Source organism: Apodemus sylvaticus, chromosome 2 (genome assembly GCF_947179515.1).
Source record: "Apodemus sylvaticus chromosome 2, mApoSyl1.1, whole genome shotgun sequence".
In the NCBI taxonomy this organism is placed as follows: domain Eukaryota; kingdom Metazoa; phylum Chordata; class Mammalia; order Rodentia; family Muridae; genus Apodemus; species Apodemus sylvaticus.
The window spans coordinates 74,176,419-74,196,553 of record NC_067473.1 but is presented as its reverse complement, the minus strand read 5'-3'; the positions used below and the strand labels follow the sequence as shown (position 1 = coordinate 74,196,553).

The 20,135-nt window shown below is 43.9% G+C and overlaps 1 protein-coding gene across 1 annotated transcript in view; it reads left to right on the top strand.

Moving 5' to 3' along the window:
- The window catches only part of Igf2bp3 (insulin like growth factor 2 mRNA binding protein 3), a 122,284-nt gene that overhangs the window by 31,157 nt on the left and 70,992 nt on the right, over positions 1–20,135 (top strand). The window contains exon 3 of the mRNA XM_052173691.1: positions 13,284–13,332. Within this exon, the coding sequence (XP_052029651.1) occupies positions 13,284–13,332 (49 nt within the window). The remainder of the gene's footprint in view (positions 1–13,283; positions 13,333–20,135) is intronic.

Sequence of the window (20,135 nt, the reverse complement as noted above, 5' to 3'; positions counted from 1 at the left end):
GTCAGATTATTGTGAGTTTTTTTTAAAGGCCTTACAGCTGGATTTTATAGGAATACTTTTTCTTTAAATTTTTTTGTCTTTTTATTTTATGTGCACTGGTGTTTTGCCTGTATATATGATTGTATAAGGGTGTCAGATCCCTTGGGACAGGAGTTACAGGCAGGCGTGAGCTGCCATGAGGGGTCAGGAAATTGAACCTGGGACTTGGAAAACCACGGAGCCATCTCTCTAGTCCTATATTGAAGCTTTTAAACTTAATGAGGGCTGGAGAGCTGGCTCAGCCGTCAGGAGCACTGGCTGTCCTTGCAGAGGACTGGTGCAGTTCCCAGAACTACATTATGGCTCACAACTATCCTCAACCCCAGGCCAGAGGCTCTCATGTCCTCTGCTCACCCCTGAAGGACACCATTACACACGCCGTGTACACACATAAATGCAGACCAAATGCTCATACGCATAAGAAATAAAAACAGCCGGGCAGTGGTGGCGCACGCCTGTAATCCCAGCACTATGGGAGGCAGAGGTAGGTGGATTTCTGAGTTCGAGCTCAGCCTGGTCTACAGAGTGAGTTCCAGGACAGCCAGGGCTATACAGAGAAACCCTGTCTCGAAAAAACCAAAAATCCAAAAAATCCCCCCAAAAATAAAAACAAATATTTAAAGTTAATAAGAAGGTAGTTGGCTGGAGAGATGGCTCAGCGGTTAAGAGCACTGGCTGCTCTTCCAGAGGTCCTGAGTTTAAATCCCAGCAACCACGTGGTGGCTCACAACCATCTGTAATGGGATCTGATGCCCTCTTCTGGTGTGTCTGAAGGGAGCAACGGTGTCTTCACATACATAAAACAAAATAAATAAATAAATTCATAAATAAAAACAAAAACAAAACAACCCAGACATAGACCTTGGACCTTCTTGGTGTCCTGCGTCACTGTCGCTGTGCAGACCTGGACTGTGTCGACTGTATGCTCACATTTATGTGGCAGTCTACGGCTTGAAACGTGTATTTCCCTTCTTCCCTCTCAGATGGCCATGTACCCCACCTCCCACGTACTGGGGATCACAGGCATGTACCCCACAAGGAAATGCATCCCTAGGGATTGACTCTAGGCCCCTGGCAAGCGCTGCACTGAGCCACATCCCTAGCCCGAGTTTGTTTTTAGGCTTATTTATGTGTATGAGCATTTTGCGTGCATGAGCATTTTGCACGCATGCATGTATGTATGCATGTATGTGCACCACATGCATACCTGATGTCTGCAGAGTTCAGGAGGGCGTCCAATCTTCCTGGGCTGGAATTTCTGATGACTGTGAGCCTCTTGTGGGTGCCAGGAACTCCAAGAGCAGAAGTGTCCTGAGTCACCAAGGCAGTGCTCCTGCCCTGGCCCCTGGTGTTCCTGATGTGTAACTGTCATCTCCATCCTGCATCCCCGCGGGCATGAAGGGCTCCACCACACCTATAAAAGGTATTGTGCGATGCCTTTTATAAAATTAGTAAGTTTTATCTTTTAGTACCTAAGTTTGATGTCAGCTAACCGGCTGAAAACACATGAAATACATATGCAGTCTTTTTAGTACCCACATAAATAAATAAATGAAAATAAGATTTTATATAACTTAATGTATCTAAAATATTTCAACATAGTCTAATAAAAGTGTTATTGGGTGCTGGAGAGATGGCTTAGTGGTTAAGAGCACTGACTGCTCTTCTGAAGGTCCTGAGTTCAACTCCCAGCAACCACATGGTGGCTCACAACCATCTGTAATGAGATCTGACTGAAGAAAGATCTGAAGACAGTGTACTCATATAAATAATAAATCTTTAAAAGAAGTGTTATTATCTTCCTCCTCTTCCTCCTCCTCTGTCTTCTTCTATCTTTCTTTGATTTTTCTTTTTTTAAAAGATTATTTTATGTATATGAATACACCATTGCTCTCCTCAGACACACCAGAAGAGGGCATCAGATCCCATTACAGATGGTTATGAGCCATCATTTGGTTGCTGGGATTTGAACTCAGGACCTCTGGAAGAGCAGCCAGTGCTCTTAACCACTTAACCATTTCTCCAGCTACCTCTTCTTTGGTTTTTTTAAGACAGGTTTCTCTGTGTAGCCTTGGCTGTCTTGGAACTGGCCCTGTAGACCAGGCTGGCCTCCAATTCAGAGGTCTACCTGCCTCTGTTTCCCAAGTGCTGGGGTGAGCCAGCACTGCATTCATTTTTAACTCTTCAAGTTCACTGTGTATTTTATACTTCTGTACCTGTTTATAACCGGCTGTATTTTATTGTTAATACCTACACAGAAGAGATGGCCTTTGGAATAACTTTAAAAAATACTCTGTGTGTTAATTGAAAAAATGTTATGCTGTTTATTTTTATTGTGTGTGTGGACATGCTCATGAGAGTCCAGCTTGCAGGACTCCTCTCCTGCCACCATAGATAGGTTCTAGGGATTGAATTCAGGCTCAGATTTGGCTGCAAGCACCTTTATCCATTTAGCCATCTCACTAGCCCCTGTAATATTTTATTTGTAAGGTGAACATTTACTACAGAAAACATAGGAATGGTTGATTTTAAAACATTAAGTGAGAAATATGTATGATGTTTAAGCGTGTTTAAAGGCTTAACATCAGGGGTTGAATATTTAGCGGTGTTGTAAGAGTATTTGTTTAGCGTGCACGAGCCCCTGGGTTTCAGTCACAGCATGAAGGTTTAGGAGGGCTTTGTAGCTGAGCCCTTCTGTTTTATGGCTGCATCTCTGCTCTGCAGGGAAGCGGTGTGTTGTGCTGGACTTTTGAAGGCCTTGTTCACACAGGCAGCAACGCTGTAAATAGTGTTGGCGTTTTTGTGGTGTTTCTCTTGTTTAAAGGCACATTCTTACATCTGTCTGTAGATGGCTACAGAGTTTTTGGTTGCTAAGGTATACAGGGTCAGCTTGTACCATATTCAGTGATTGTCCTTATCTTTTGGTTGCTTGGTTTCATTTTTGAGACAGGTCCCACTGTGGCTGGCTGGCCAGGAGCTGGCTTTGAGCTTTGATTAGCCTGGATGTGCAGTCCTTCAGTTTTAGCCTCCCAAGTGGTAGGATTGTGGCTGTCTGTCAGATGCCAACTATAATCACTTACTGGATGAATCTCTGTAATTATCTCACAGTGTGAGGGAGTGTCACTGTGCACTGAGGCTAGCAGAGAATGACAGGTGTCCTGGTCAGTTCCTTTGAGACAGACCCTGTCACCAAGCCTATACCCGCACTGGTGGCCCCAAGCCCTAGTATCACCCCCATTCAGCTCCCTACTCTGGGATTTTGATGGACTAAAGCTACACTTTGCTTTTTACATGGGTGCTGGGATTTGAATTTGGGTCTTCACCAAGTGTGCCTACTTGTAACCATAGGCTTCTCCACCTGTGTTCCAGTTACTGAAATAACTACTCTAAGACTTAATTATATATGAATAAATATGTAGGCCATAGCTTGGGCTTGTTCCCTGACTTGTTTATATCTTAATTGACTCATTTTTGTTTGTTTGTTTGTTTCCACCATGTGAGGGCCACGTGGCTGGTCACCTCGTCTCCGTCTCACGTGTCTGTCTCCTCAGAGTTCCTGGTGGGTCGCTCCCCTCGACTGACTTGTTCTAAGGTTTACAATCGTGGGCTGATGTTATAATGCTCGTTAGAACTGTTGGATTCTTAACTGGTCTTTCTGTAGCTTCATTCTAATGTTCTGTTACAGACTGGGAAAGTAGTGTATTTCCCTCTTAACAATGAGAAGAGTTTATTATAAATTGTAAGTAAGTTGACAGTTTCCCGTGATGACAGTGGCCAGGACTTCTGTGTCACTGCTCTAGTTAAAGCTCCTCCTCATCTCTAGTAATGTTCGTGTGCCATGTGTTTAACTTCTTAACATTTTTATTGTTAAGTGTGTACTTTGTTGTGTTTTGTTTTGAGATGTTTTTTCTACATGGCCCCAGTGGTCCTGGAACTCACCTCATAGCCCAGGCTACCTTCCAAGTTGAATTTCTTCTGCCTCAGCCTGTGAGTGCTGGGGTCACAGGCGCTGGGTTGTGTGTGCCCCTTGCCTGGCTTATGTGATGGGAATTGTTTAGTGAATCTCTTTTATTTCAACTTTTAGGCCCTTCCTAAAAGTTCAAGCCTACACTTAAGTGCGTCTTTCCACTTCAGTTAACCTAAAAGCAAAAAACCCTCAGAAGGTGTGACTCTGTGTGTGATTTTTTATTTTTTATTTTTTGATTCATAGATGATTTTAGGTCTTGACAGGTTAACAGTCACTGCATGTGATATTAGCTCTGCACATGAGTCAGATGTGAGAATGTCCTCTTGAGGTATTGTGTCACTGCTAATAGAAGTCCCTATCTTGAACCATTTGGGACTTGGGACTCAAGATCCTTGGCATGTCTAACTTGCCCACATGTTGTCATTGGGCTGTGGTTACTGGGCAAACAAATCGACTCCCGAATGTCCAGAGCTGGTCCCTGACCCTGCTACACATGTGCTGCATATATCTAAGATGAAACTACCTCTGCCGTGCTTTCCTAACTTAGAAGATATTGACTGTGAGGGTTAAATGAGATCATTCATTTTTCTGTCTTTATATTTTTATACCTAATATCAGCCTTATCCATAGATATACCAAAGACTACACAAATCTAAAATCTAAAGTTAGAAATTATCAGTATGACTACAAGCTATTTCTGTACATCCCCCCTTTCTCCCTCTCTCAGCTGGGGTAAATCCAGTAAGATTAGCCACTTTAGTGATGAGATTGTAGACTCTGCACTGCTAATGACCAAAGGAAGTCAGTGGCTCATGTAGACTGCAAAAATACAATTATAGTTCTGGAAATTCTGTAACTGAAAGCAAGGGGTATAGGGTGCTGATTAGCGACCCCAGTGCTTGCCGCCTCCACCCCAACAGAAACAGAAACCTAAACTGCTCTCAAAATGGAATTTTATCTAAAAATTGTTAGGAATCAGCAGGAAGAGGCCAAATGTGGACAAATTGGGTGTCAGAAAGCATGGAATAGATTAAATAACACAGAGAATACTTGCATCTAACCTTGGAACAGTGCTGAAAACTTTGGGTCTCTTTAGAATCCAGCAGGACTCATTCTGAAAGGTGAAGAGGTTATCCTGACCTCCTGGGGGTGTGGGTGTGATGTGTGTGTGGTGTGGGTATGGTGTGGGTGTGGTGGGGGTGGTAGTGGGATGGTGTGTGGGGGGTGGTGGTGGGATGGAGGTGTGGTGTGGTGGGGGTGTGGTGTGGTGGTGTGGTAGTGGTGGGGGTGGGATGAGGTGGGGATGGGGGTGGGATGGAGTTGTGGTGAGGGTGTGGTGGGGTGTGGTGGGGTGGGGTAGAGGCGAGTTTGTTTGAGGTGATTTCAAGAAGCCAGGATTGAGCGGCCTAGAGAGGAAGGTGAGTCAGGTAGGCAGTTCCTGCGTTTATTGTCAGGAAATGGGAGTCTAGGGAGATTGTCCAGCTTCTCCTGTCTGAGAGACTGGCCGGGTGGGCAGGGTCTCACTCCAGGCATTCTTCATGTGTCCTCTCCATTCCTTGCCTATTAAAACTGCAGAATAATCTCTCTCTTTTTTTTTTAGAATTATTTATTTCATTTATGAACTATCTTCAGACACACCCTAAGAGGGCATCAGATCTCATTACAGATGGTTGTGAGCCACCATGTGGTTGCTGGGATTTGAACTCAGGACCCCTGGAAGAGCAGTCAGTGCTCTTAACCACTGAGCCATGTCTCCAGCCCCGAATAATCTCTTTTTTAAAAAAACGTTGAGCTCGGTGATAATAGCATACTCCTTTAATTGAGGCACTGGGGGGCAGAAGTAGGATCTGTGTGAGCTTGAGGCTAGCCTGGTCTACGGAGCACGTTCCAGGACAGCCAGGACTACTTAGAGAGCTCTTGTTCAAAAAGAAAAAGAAAAGTGTGTGTGTGTGTGTGTGTGTGTGTGTGAGAGAGAGAGAGAGAGAGAGAGAGAGAGAGACTGACTTTCGGTCAACCTGGGCTTCCGAGCAAGATCTTACTTGTAGATCTTGTAGATCAGAGGTAGATCTTACTTGTATACAAATTTCCACACACAAAAAACCAATATGGAGCACTCCCAGGGAGCACTCTTCTTCCTCCCCGGACACAAGGAATAGTTGAAAACACTGTCAAACCCTGGGGTCTGACATTTTATACGAGACAGAAAATTAGCAAAGTCTAGGCATTGGGAAACTGAGTGGGGATAGGAGGTGTGGTTCAGATTCAGAGGAGCAGAGGCGTGCGAGGGAAGGCATGCCAGGGAGGGCGTGCATGCGTGAAGCAGGGAGTGGACGCTTGCTCTGGGTTGTTTTTGTTAGGAAACCTTGAGCACTAGGTAGATGCTTAGTGTTGTTGACGACTATTAACTTAACAGCATCTTTATTATATTTGTTCAGTGTATGTGCGCATGAACGTCCATGGAGTTCTCGTGACGGTCAGAGGACATCCTGTGAGAGTCTGTCCTCTCCCCCATCCTAAGGGACTCAGTCCTAGACAGCAGCTGCATTTATCCATGAATCATCCAGCCGGGTCAAGTTCTACTCACTTTTGATAACAGCGTTTTTTCTCTAAAGTCTTCTAGGAAGAGAGGCTGGGAAGGGAGGTTGGGTGGGCAGGTTTATGAGTGAGTCTCATAGCCCAGGCTGGCTTTGAACTCTCCATGTCCTGCTTTGTTTCTTGGGTGTTACAATTACAGGCCTGAGCCACTACATTCAGCTGTTTATAGTCTTTCTTTATTGCCTTGTTTTCTTTTTTTCCTTCCTTCGACCCCATCCCCATGAGGTTTTGAGACAGGATCTTACTCTGTAGTCTTGGTGGACCTGGAACTCACTCTAACGTGACTACACTCACCTTGAACCTTGAAGGCTGAGCCTCCTTCCTCAGCTGAGATTGCAAGCTAGATGTACTGCTCACCGTCTAATGCTTGCTTGCTTGCTTTATTTATTTATTTAGGTTTTTTGAGACTGGGTCTCTCTATTGCTCTGGCTTACCCAGAATGTACTAGATCAGACTGGCTTTGAACTGCTTCGAGTCTTGGAGAGCTGGGACAAGTCCGCCACACCCAGCCGGACACTGTTTTTAAAAGAGACACATGTATTTATAAGTCATGAGACTGATAACAATTTAAAGCTGATGCTCACACTGAAGGAAGGGGACTGGGAGGAGGCATGGGGGAGCCTCGGTGGTCTCGTGCTGTAGACTGCACTGTTCCAAACCCCCGTCTTCCAAGTCCTGGGGCATTCTAGGAGGGTTCTTCCACACATTTGAATTGTTTCTGGGTGTTTTGGGGGCATTTATGTGTTTCATGCTATCCTGTATTTTATATTCAGTTTAATGAAAGGTTATTGAGGTGGTTCATAGAGGAAGCCATAGGCAAAATCTAGAATCAGATAGGATTTATGAGTTGGCACTATGCCAAGAAAATGTAAACCATGGTATTAAACCTTGGTATGAACAAAGCAAGAGGAGGTGAGAATAAGGAGCAGCTGCGAGTAAGCACAGAGCAGATATGTACTAACCGGGGGTCAGTCTTGGGGTGTTCTGGAGTCATGACTACGGTGACTCTGAGAATTCTTTACACTGTTTCAGCCTGATGTGCCTGAGTGGGGTTTGTTGGGAGAGGCTAGGTGCAGACACAACATGATCTGAACCAAACTTGATCAGGGATGCCGGGAAGGGATACATGGAGACTCGTTTTCCCAGTGTTTCTACTTCAGTGTCCTTTGCCTTTTCTGTTTTGTTTTGCTTTGTTTTTGAGATTCAAGGTCTGATTATTTGTTTGTTACTCTTTATGTATATGTAATAGTGCTCTATCTGCATGTAAACCTGCATGCCAGAAGAGGGCATCAGATCTCATTACAGATGGCTGTGAGCCACCATGTGGTTGCTGGGAATTGAACTCAGGACCTCTGAAAAAGCAGTCAATGTTCTTAACCACTTAGCCATCTCTCCAGCCCCGTTTGTTACTTTTTGTTTGTTTGTTTGTTGTTTTTCTGAGACAGGGTTTCTCTGTGTAGCCCTGACTGTCCTGGAACTTACTCTGTAGACCAGGCTGGCCTCAAATTCAGATATCTGCCTGCCTCTGCCTCCCAGAGTGGTGGGATTACAGGCATGTGCCACCACCGCCAGGCCCAGTTAGTGTTTTGAAATAAGTAGCCCAGATTGGCCTGAACCATGCTCTATGTGTAGCCCAGGCTGGCCTCAAACTTTCTATACCTCCTGCTTTTGTTGGGATTATAGTCACATTGGCTTTTCTTTCTTTTCTATTAAATTAAAATAACACATAGGAGTTTAACGCTGTTGAGTACTTACCTGGGGCCAGTCACTGTTCTATACTCCCGAGATAACCCTGTTATCTCATATCTTATATATCTGATGTATATAGTGTCAGAGGAAATGAAACACTACTTTATTTGGCTGATATTTGAACTGAAATATTGCATATATGCATGTATTGTAAATGCAAGTTCCTCCCTGGCTTCCAATTCCGCATGTGGCTAAGGCTGACTTTAAACGTCTGCACTCCAGAGTGCTTGGATCACAGTTGTGTATCACTATGCTTGCCACAGACCACAATGATTGTGAATGGTCTTTCTCATAGAAGCCATCTATAAACATGAATATTCTCTTTCTTGGCTCTTAAGCATTTAGAGTCAAGCTAGATGTAACATAATTGTAGCTGGGCTGGAGATGTCCAGAGACACTGACTTGTTAGCATATGAAGAGCAGGGCAGGGGGCTGGAGAGATGGTTCAGTGGTTAAGAGCACTGACTGCTCTTCCAGAGGTCCTGAGTTCAGTTCCCAGCAACCACATGGTGGCTCACAACCATCTGTAATGAAACCTGAAGCCCTCTTCTGATGTGTCTGAAGACAGCTGCAATGTACTCAAATACATAAAAACAAATAAATGCTTTAAAAAAAAAAAGAGCAGTGCAGGTTGCTTTGCCTTTCTCACGAGCTTTCTTGGCCCAGATGGCACTGTTCTGCTGCCTGGGGACACTTGTGCCTTTGGTTAAGTTTTCATGTTGAAGCATCTGTCTCCAGTCTGGTAGGTAGGGCAAAGGTAACTTTGAGATTAGTGACTGATAATGGGAAGAACCCTTCTCAGGGTTAGAAGCAACTCTGGCCACAGTTCACATAAGATGAAGTTTGAAGGAATCAGAAGCTGTCAACTGGACAGTATTTAAGAAATGATTATTCCAGAGGAGCTTTGAATCAATAAGGAGATTTCTGTGCATTTTAAAATATCCTTGGGAACATGGCTGTTTCTCAAGAGATAGTGCCCTACAGAGTTTCTTGATATCTGTTTTTGTAATCTGAGTATATGTACATTTACACGTTGACTTTAGGGATTTTTTTTTTAATGGAGAGATCCACTGTCCACAGGGTGGGTGGGCACTCAGCTTCTTCACTGTGCTTCCAGGCCTGCAGATGCCTGAGTAAAATAGGTTCACATCTGCATATGTAAAGCAAATTTCTCTCATCTCCTTAGTTACCCAGGGTAAATATTTACAGTGTGAATGAAGCAATATATAGCAGATCCAAAACATATAGTAGAAAACTTGATAGGTTGTATCTGTGTGTGAGTGTGCATGTGCACACATGCAACTGTGTTCACTTGTGTGAATTCAGTGTGTACATGGGGTCAGAGGACAACTTTAGATGTTTGCTCTGCCTTTCATCTTGTTTGAGACTAAGTGTCTCTGCTGTTTTCTGCTGCCAAAACCAGACTAGCTGAATCACAGCAAATGGGGAGTTTCCTGACTATTCATAGGAACACTGGATTTCTAATATGAGCTACTGTGCCCGGTTTTACGTGTTCTAGGAATTTGAAATCCAGGTCTCCGTGCTTGTGAGGCAAGCGCTTTGCCCACGGGCCTGTCTCCTAGCTCTCAGATAGTTTTAATCTTTTATAAAAAAGCAGAATCACTATGAGCCTGATGTCAGGTAACGATGATGCACACCGTTAACTCCAGCACTTGGGAGGCAGAGGCAGGTGGATCTCTGTACAAAGCCAGCCTGGTCTATAGAGCAAGTTCCAGGACAGCCAGAACTACGCAGAAAAACCTTTTCTTGAAAAACAAAACAACACAAAACAAAATATGATCCCAAGTTGTTGTTATGGTGGTGGCGGCGGGTGATGGTTGTGGTGGTGATGATGATCTTTTGGTTTGTAGCCCAGTTTAGCCTTGGGCTTCCAATCTTGCTGGCTTAGCCTCCTGAGTGCTGGGACTGCATGCCTAATTCACAGAAGTTACTTTCTAACAAAGCATCATTTCCTCTATATATTATAATTAGATGGTGCTCAGATTTTTCTTTTTCTGAACTGATAGAATATCTACCTTTTTTTTGGGGGGGGGGTCTGTTCTCCCTGATCATTTGCTGTTTTACTACATCATAAAAAATTTTGAGAGCACCTCCTGTCTGCTCCGTGTGGATTATGAGCAGGAGGTCTCTGATTTGAGTTCATGTTTCCTTTGGTGTCTTTGACTAGGGAGTAGCTATGGCATTAAATCTATTACTCTGTGGAGAGGAAAGAGATAATAACTCATTAGAAGCTACACCAAATATCATAGACTTTAAAACTTCAAAATCCTAGGCTGTTTGGTGGGGAAAGGGAAGTCCACTGAGGTTCTGATTTTTGTGAGTTAAACAGTTGAATTATGTTCATCATCATTATCATCACCATTATTCTATTTATCTATCAATCATCTACCTGTCTGTCTACCTAACTACCTATCATCCATCTATCTATCTATCTATCTATCTACCTATCATCTATTATCTATCTTATCTAGCTATCAATCATCTATCTGTCTATTATCTATCTTCCTCCCTCCCTCCCTTACCCCTCCCTCCCTCTCTCAATCCCACCCTCCTTCTCTCTCTCCTTCCCTACCTACCAACATCTTTCTAATCATTCAGAGATCTGCCTGCCTCTGCCTCCCGAATGCTGGGATTAAAGGCATGCGCCATCACCACCTAGCTCTTATTATTTTTAATTATGTGTAAGTATGTGTCTTAGTACAGGTGCCCACAGAGGCTGTGGCCTGGTAGTTTTGCGCATCCTGGTTCACTTGCTGGGAATTGAACTCAGGTTGTCCGGAGAAGCAGTGTATGATCTTAAACTGCAGAGCCATCTCTCCAGCCCCTGAATTACTTTCTTGATTTTTCAAACTCAGGTGCCTAGGACATTGTCCCTGTTGTTTGGCTTTATCGAGGTACAGGCCACTGTGTTACCAAGGTTGGCCCAAACTCTGAATCTTCCTGGTTTTAGTCTCCCTGTGGCGTGCGTGTTACAGAGACACATCACTCCACCAGCTGTTTGGTTTTGAGCAGCTGAAGGCTGATTTCATGTGGTGCCTGTAGAGTAGTCTCACACAGTCCATGTGTCTTCTCTCTTTCTTCACCTTTATATACCACACAGATGGTAAAGGGTGGGGAACTTTTGAACGAAGGTGAAGAAGATCCCTTATGTATTCTGTGCTGTGGATTTCTTATTCTGAAACTTATCTTCTTCATTTTGATTCAAAGTTTTACATTGTTGCTAGTCTGACCTTAATTACAATAATTCTCCTGCCTCGTCCTCCCAAGTCCTGGTATCATCATCATCATCATCATTAGTGTGTTCATGAATGAATGTGAGGACTAGAGGTCAAAGCTAATTAGTTTTTCTCAATTTTTTCCTATCTTTTTTGTTTGTGACAAGGTCTCACTATATAGGTCTAGCTAATCTAAAACTCACTATGCAGGCTGGCTTTGAACTCAGAGAGCCTGCTTTGCTTCTTGAATGTTGACATTAAAGGGGTGCACCAGTATGCCTTGCTTCTTAAATGGGTGGTGCAGATGGAGGACAAGCCTTCATGTTGGTACACAAGTACTTTACTGACTAAGCCGTCTCCCCAGTACTAGAATGCCTTCAAATGCACAAAATGGGTAGGATTGCTAAAGAAACAATCTCAAAATACAGTTAGCAATCCTGGTGTGCTAGTTCAAGCCTGCTCAGGCAACAGAATTGCTACAAGCTCCAGGCCAGCAAGAGGCCCGGTCTCCAGAAAAGAAAACCAAACCCATGCAGTTAGTTAGCAAAGTGTTGACATAGGATATAGTCATATGTGCTTTTCAGTATAATTATGAGGAGTTGGGGATGCATCTCAGGAGATGGTACTTTCCTCGTATGCATAAGGCCCTGAGTCCTTTCCCAGCACTGCATGAGTGAGTGTGATGGTGGGGTAGGTCCCGGGTCCGTTCCCAGCACTGCATGAGTGAGTGTGATGGTGGGGTGGGCCCCGAGTCTGTTCCCAGCACTGCATGAGTGAGTGTGATGGTGGGGTGGGCCCCGAGTCCGTTACCAGCACTGCATGAGTGAGTGTGATGGTGGTGCACACCTGGAAGCCCAGTGCTCAAGGTCATTCTGGGCTGGTCTGCATGTGTGTATGTGTGTGCCCATATGTATGCATGTATATGTATAAGTTTTGGCACTAAGTACAGATGGTATTTGATGATATATTGCATCTTTTGTGGCATGGAAATACATAATTTTCATTGATTTGAGAATTATGGGTACTGTGGCTTATTACCCACACTCATGATTAAAGATTGTGTTGAATTTGTTAGTCAGGAGGTTGGGAAGAAATGAGAGTCTTTCTCCTTTGTCCGGCCCACGTTCCCTACGCGTTACAGCCTCTGGCTGGGCTCTCAGCGCAAAGGCATCTGGGGAAAGCTTTGTGCTCCGGGAAGGCTTGAGCTGAAGAAAGGAGGCTTGAATGTTAAATTTAGTCAAAGAATTAATGTATGTTAGCCTGGCGGTGGTGGCACACGCCTTTAATCCTGGCACTTGGGAGGCAGAGGCAGGTGGATTTCTGAGTTCGAGGCCAGCCTGGTCTACAGAGTGAGTTCCAGGACAGTCAGGGCTACACAGAGAAACCCTGTCTTGAAAAACAAAACAAAACAAAACAAAGCAAAACAAAACAAAAAAAGAAAAAAAAAGAATTAATGTATTTTCTGTGTCTGTTTTAATGCTTTATAAAATACTAGTCACCTAACAATTCTGGGTCCAAGTGTCTCAGCAGGGCAGACCTTGGGGTTATTTTGCCTTTTCTGTGGGATACATTTTCTCATTTCATTTTGGTGTGCAGTTAAATTAAAATATTTTATGTATTTTCTAAGCTTCTGTGTTGTATTGGTGTGTGTTGCTTTTGCATGTTTTGTTTCTTAAAATGTTTTAATTATTCTGCAGGATTCGGAAACTTCAGATACGAAATATCCCGCCCCACTTACAATGGGAGGTAAGAGCTTCTTCTGTGTTAAGATCTCCGCTCTGGTCAGAGCTTACTGTTTTTGTTTTTCTAGGGAGGTTTCTCATTCCTTCAGCTTTCAGGTATGCTAGAACCTAGTTCTTCTCCCTGATGGCTGCGGTGTGGGCTTTTCTTTGTAGGATTAAATCCCTTGAAAATCTGTTCTTTGAAGTCTTTTTTAAAATGCCTGACAGTTGTAGTCATGGCACCTTTCTGACTCAGCCCCCCGCCAGCAGCGTCTTGTTGATCTGAGTTGCCCGGTAGAATTAAATATGACATTCCTTCCTTGGCAGAAAGTTTAAAAGACAAATACCTGCTTCTTAACACTTTATTTTAAAACGTGATTCTGCTTTTTTTGCTTAGATGTTGGCCCTTCAGTAATTGTGTATCAACAAAGCTGGGTAGCACAGTTCACTAGTCTGTGTCAGCAGTTTCCACAGCATCATAACAGTGTCATGTTAAGAACTTGAGAACTTGAAGAGGTCACAGTTTATGATTGTTAACCCTTTTAGACCATGAACTCTGAAAATTTAAAAAAAAAAAAAGTCACTATTGTGTTTACTGTGTGTGTCGGTGTCCTTACTTAAGGAGGTCAGAGGTCCACTTTAAGGAGCTGGCTCTGTCTTCCCACTAAGGGCTTGAACTCAGATCTTCAGGCTTGACTGCAGTAGCATCCTTACCAGTTGAGCCATCTTGCTGGCTCCCCTGAAAGGTTTTAAAACTTGCCTTGAAGCCTTGCTAGGGAACTGCTTAGTGTTTTTATCATTAGAACATAAACATCAAGAGTGACTTCTTTTGTGGTTTTTAGATTAGGCTTTCAAACGAATTTGCTGCGTCATTAAACTGGACTCCTTATTAAAATGCGAAGCGTGATTTCAAGGTTTCCTTGGCAGTGAGCTGAGTTAAGTTGTGAATTTTGATTCCCCAAGATCCCTGCTTAGAATCAAATCACTTGTGTGTAGAATGCCTTACCCAGTGCTGTCTCGTTTCATAACTGCTGCATTTGATCCTGGAAAGGCTGGTTAGTTCCTTAGTATGTTCTGAATGTTTTTGTTATATACAGAATCACATACTATAGGTTAAGTGGCGACTTCAGAGATTAAACTATATACATTTCTCTGTTTTTTTTTTATAATTTTTTTTTATTATTATCCCTGTTTTAGTGTAATATTTGCTTAGGAAATTCATTAGCTTGAGGGGGTAGGCCTCAAACTGAGTGTGAGAACATCAAGATCATAAATTTGCACCCCAGTTTTAAAATGGGCCATATTAACTATGGTTTAAGCAGATACTCTGTTCAGGAATGACGTGTAGTGTGATGCTGCTGTTAGTGAGATAGTTACAGCAGCAGGGATGGTGAACAGCTGCGGTCGAGTGGTGTCTGCTGGAGCTACTGGCGGAGTTTTCATTGAGATGGTATGGCTTGTCGTGACACTTTCCTTTTTTAGAGTTTTCCCCTTGTTATGAGTAAACAAGCCTTTATTTGCCCTATTTTTTCATAAGTTATTTTCTCTCCCCTCCCTCCCTTCCTCCTCCATTCCTCCCTCTCCTTTTTCCTTTTTTGACAAGATCTTGCTGTATAGTTTAGACTGGCCGTAGTTCAGCCTTAGCCTTTTGAGTGCTGGGATTACAGGCATGTGCCACCACTCCTGGTCCAATAGTATTTAAAGGGGCAAGTGAGATTAATTACATGAGAATGTGGAAGAAGATTAGAACTTGAATTTGGAGATTTTTTCAGCTGTGATTTCCTCTTAAGCTTTTGATTATTTATTTATTTATTGACATTAACAAAAAAATTTTTTTTATGACTTAAGTAGGGGTTGATAGGATCTTGCTGTATAACCTAGACTGACTTCAAACTTAACAACAAACCTTCTTCCTCAAACCCTTGAGTTCTAGAATTATAGTCATGTGTGAACATGTCTGACTGAAGCCAGATTGAGCCAGGGCTTGTTAGGCGTAGTTGGTTGGAAGGTTCTTTTCCCTGAAGACTTGCTCAGCACCTTTCAGTCTGAAAGATCATTTTGTATCTCCTTTATCTGCACCCTGGGTATGCTGGCTGCCTCCTGCCAAACTCTTGCTGTAGACAGTGGTACTTTGCTCTTACAGTCCAGAGTCTATTCTAATGGAAGGGTTAGAGTTTGATTTCACAGATTAATGTTAGGGTTACAGAGAGTGACATAGCCAGACATGTGACCCATGATTCGATGAAGGAAATGCATTGCACAGACAACATGTTCCTTCCTTAAAAAGAAGTTTGTCTACATTCTGTTTTAAGTAGATTTTGCAAGAAATATGGATGACGGAATACAAATTAAATACTAGCCAAGCCTGTGGAATGAGGCGTCTCACAGCATAGGCAATACTGTTTTGTGAAACAGTCAGTAGCCTGGCAAGAGGTAGGCAGCGTCTCGGGCATGACTTGCACGTGTGCCTGTGGTGAGGACGTGACTTGTGCATGTGCCTGGAGTGAGCTGTGAGCAGTGCAGGCTCAGTGGGACAGCGTGCCTGAGGCATGGCAGCCTGTAGGGAGACTTAGATTGTAGCCTAGCACCGTGACTTTATCTCTGAGCAGAGTTTTTACATTGTATGCAAACACACACATACATACATATATACATGCGTGCGCGCGCGTGCACACACACGTGACATGCACATGACAGCTGGAGCCAGTTCTTGCCTTCTACCATTTAGTTCCAGGGACTTGATTCAGGTTGACAGCTTGGCGGCAATCACCGTTAACCCACTGCGCCATCTCACAAGCCCTGAACACACTTTAAAGTGATGCATTTTCCTCATTTCTGACCCAGAGATGTGGATAGTAGCCCCCCACTTACTAATATGCCTTTAATCTCAGCACTCGGGTAGAGGCAGATGTGTCTCTGTGAGTTTGAGGTCAGCTACCTAGAGAAAGCCTGTCTGAAAACAAAAACAAAAACAAATAAAGAGTCACATTTACTGTGGCCATAAAACAATGCTTGGTCTGTGTGAACATCCAGTACATTGTGAGTGTGATAGAACAAACTCCTCACTTCCCAACCTTGATTAAATTCTGCATGAGGCTGTCAGGGCCAGCAGCTCTCCCAGCACACACAGTAGGCCTTCACCAGGGATCTGAACATGGAGAATCACAGGAGATCGCAGAAGGTGAAAGAGCATAAGGGAAGACGTTCAGAACCCAGGGAATTGGAGTAAGAGCCAGGGCGGCTGAGCCTCGGTTCTCTGAGCTGTGCAAGCTCGTGCTCCGAGTCTTGTTCCTGGAGCCTACAGCCATAAAAGGCTGGAGCCAACTGCTGGAATGGGGATGGGCGCAGGACCAGAAAGAGCTCCTCCTACAGTCTCTGTCTGCCCCGTCCCCTGCCCCCCACGGCCCCTGTTTCTGCTGTGGCAGAAGCATGCAGGGAACAGATGGGAAAAGGGATGATTTGAATTCCCAGAGTCTCAAAGAAAGTCGATTTGGGTTTGAGAGCTTTTTCTGCTGATTATCTGACATGGAAACAGAAAGTAACAGTTTCATTCTACCGCTTACCTTGTGAGCCATTTTCTGTGAGGTCTGACTTCTCCACAGAGTCGGAGCATGACAGAAACAACTCTGCTGAGTGCGGTGTGCTGGTCTGTAGGTGGTCTACTGTGTTGCTAGATTTACCCGCCATCCTTCTTAACTCTTGGCATCTTTATTCCTCTACACTTAAAAGAGATGAGAAGCCCGTTCCTCCAGGTCTTTGGGTACATCCTTTCAAGCTGTTTGACTTCTAGTGATTTAGCTTTTAACAACGATAAAGCATTATGAACTCCAGGGTAAAGAGAATGTTCCACAGCAGTTGTGTCTGTGGCAAATAAAAGTTAAGAGGAAACTTAACTTTCTAGAGCTAGGAAAGCTTCTTTCCCTCCATATGTAGGGTACGCACAGGAAGTAGACTCCTCTTGTCTGTCCTTCACCCCCTAAGTGACTTGAGGACTGGGCACACACCTCTTGGGGGCCAGGCGGGCACTGACGCACCATCCGTTCCCTTCACTGTGTGCTTTCTCAAGGTGACGCCGCTGTTAGATTTAAGGAAGGCACGTGTGAGATTGATGCCAGTGTCTTAGGGAAGAAATTCTATGAGGGAACTTTCTGATTGCCTGACTGTTGCTCTCTGATGACCTAGTAGCATTTGTGGCGTGCAGAAGAAAAACCCCGAGGAAGACCCATCTGTACATAAGCCACGTGGAAATGGTGGCCTTGGAATAAAGAGCAAGCTCAGGTCCTCCGTGGGAAGCAGGGGGTGGTGTTCCCGAGTGAGCTGGGAACAGGTCCGAGCCATGGTCGGCCCTCACTGCCTTAAGGCCCCCCTGCTGATGGGCCCATGGCTGAGACGACAAAGGACATTTATTACATTTCTCTACCTAAGTGATGTACTTTTTATTCGTGTGTATGTGGAGTGTGTGCTTATTTGATGGTTGGGTGTTGGAGGCAGCTTGAAGAGAGCCTGCTTTCTCATTGTGCTGGGCTTGGCAGCAAATGCCTTTACTGCTGACCTGTCTGGCTGACATGGAATGCATACTTTAAACTTGTAATCTTGCTTATAAAACAAAACAGAAATGCAGCCCACTGTGTCTTTTTAGCTTTACCTTAAAACCTGAACATCTGATCCTGGTACTTAGTTGATCTGGGAAGACGTTATCTTAGGAAGACGTTCTGAAGAAGCTATCTTTTCCTGTTTGCTGTCTGGTGTGGCTTTGGACGTGGAAAATTCCCTGGCCTGAGCAGTGGGGAGAAGTGAGGCTCCTCATAAATCTGACATGCCAGTGGGCCGGCCTTGCTGTTTGGTATAGAAATCAAGTAACCGGTGCTGTTCCTGGGAAATCCTTATTTAGAGAACTGTGCGAGTTGTGTTGTCTCTGAGTGGCTGCTCCGGGATGGCCAATCTCTTAACATCATTAGAACTGATTTGGCCATTGGTGTGTCTATGTAGGGTAGATTCCAGTCTCTACGGCTGGTAGGTTATCTGCAGGAATTTACGATGCCATTTTCCCATTGCCCTGTCATGCCTGACTGCTTGTTCTGTGGTGGCGGCTGCTACTTTGAGATGTCACTTTACAATTTTATAACTTATTATGAAAAATATCAAATGTAAAAGGAGAATGATACAGTGAAACTTGCATTGCTAACATGTGGTTGGCTGGTTTTGTTCTGTGTACAGGCGTGCACTTTTCCCCTCTCTAGGTTATCTTGAAATAAATTTTTTATATTACGACATTGTTAGGTATTTCAGTTTGTGTCTCCAAAAGATACGGTCTCTGTCTTGGATCGCCGGGGGGGAGGGGGGGCTTCTATGTATAAATCCAAACAGGACCTTCCTGCCCCCATCCTCCTCCTTACGGAATCAGGAAGCCCTGGGACCAAGGTGCCTGAAGGTATGTCATTTCCTGGCCTTGTGAGAGAAGGAGCAGTCTGTGCTAGTTCTTAGCTTGTGGCTACAAAACTCCCTTCCTCATAATGTCCTAGACCGGGCCTGCACAAGCCACATGTAGCCCGGAAAGCTCTTCAGTAGGGCAACATTCTGAAAATTGGAATTAGGATGCATTCACGAAAACTTTTGATGGGGAGACACTATCATTGAATCCAAAAAAGTATTTTTAAATTTAAGATCTCATGATCTTAAGATCTCTAGCAATATGGCTCGGCAGGCAAAGGCACTTTCTGCCAAGCCTGACGACCTAAGTTCAACCCTAGTTCCCACACTGTAAAAGGAGAGAGCTAACTACATTTAAAGTTGCCCTCTGGTCTTCATGCATATACACACGCCCAAACACACACACACACACACACACACACACACACACACACACAAATACATGAAAAATATATAATTAAAAAGCTAAAAAATTCATGTTTTATTTGATTCTGCTAAGAATTAGAAGTATCCATGTTTCCTAGATTGTTTCTTAAAAAGTTGATTATTTTAGTTAATTCATTCCCTTTGTGGCTACATTTTCTTTTCTGGTATATTTGTGGAAGTTGGTTTATACTGTAGTATTCCACCTTCTTTCTTTGCTGAATATATCCATGTGTGGTCTTAACATGTTCCTGTGACCGTTGTGGAATGTGGGTTACACACAGGTTTGCTTTTTGTCAGTTTGAACAAGGCATGGTATGTGTGCTTCTTCCATGAACAGGTGTGTGGTGTCGGTCTCTGGTCTTTGCCAACCACATTCCTTAGCTGTGGTTCTGGGGTGGTGGTCCTCGGGTTCTCCTCTGGTTCTTCCGAGTCTCATTCCCTGATTGCAGCTTGATAAAGATGAGCTTGTCTTGTTGGTTATTTGATCATTGAGTTATTTGAGATAGTTTATATAAAAAGCACAAGACTAATGCTTACACCCCCATTGTGTGCCTTTTATCAGAGCCAGTTTGCATGTATAACTATATGCTTGTCGGTTTAAGACTCTTTGGGTTTCAGATTGGAGTCCTTTTTTCAGTGCTTATATCCTGAGATGAATGTGATGGCTTCTGGAAACCAGCGTTGTTTTTATGCCACCCCAGCTCTAGATGCTTCTTACCCAGCAGTGGTGAAGGACAGTTGGGACAGTTGTTTATATTAGTGATTTCCAAACAATGAGAATGAGTTATTAGAAGAGGAAAATTACGGCAGTGGAGAATCCCTGTTTGAGGTGGGGTGTGTGTGTGTGTGTGTGTGTCTGTGTCAGTTCATGCTCTATTGCTCTTTTGAGGGGCATCTCATAGAACCTCAACCTAAGCTGGCAGCCAGCAGGATCCAGTGATCCTCCTGTCTCAGTCTCCCACGGTACTAGGG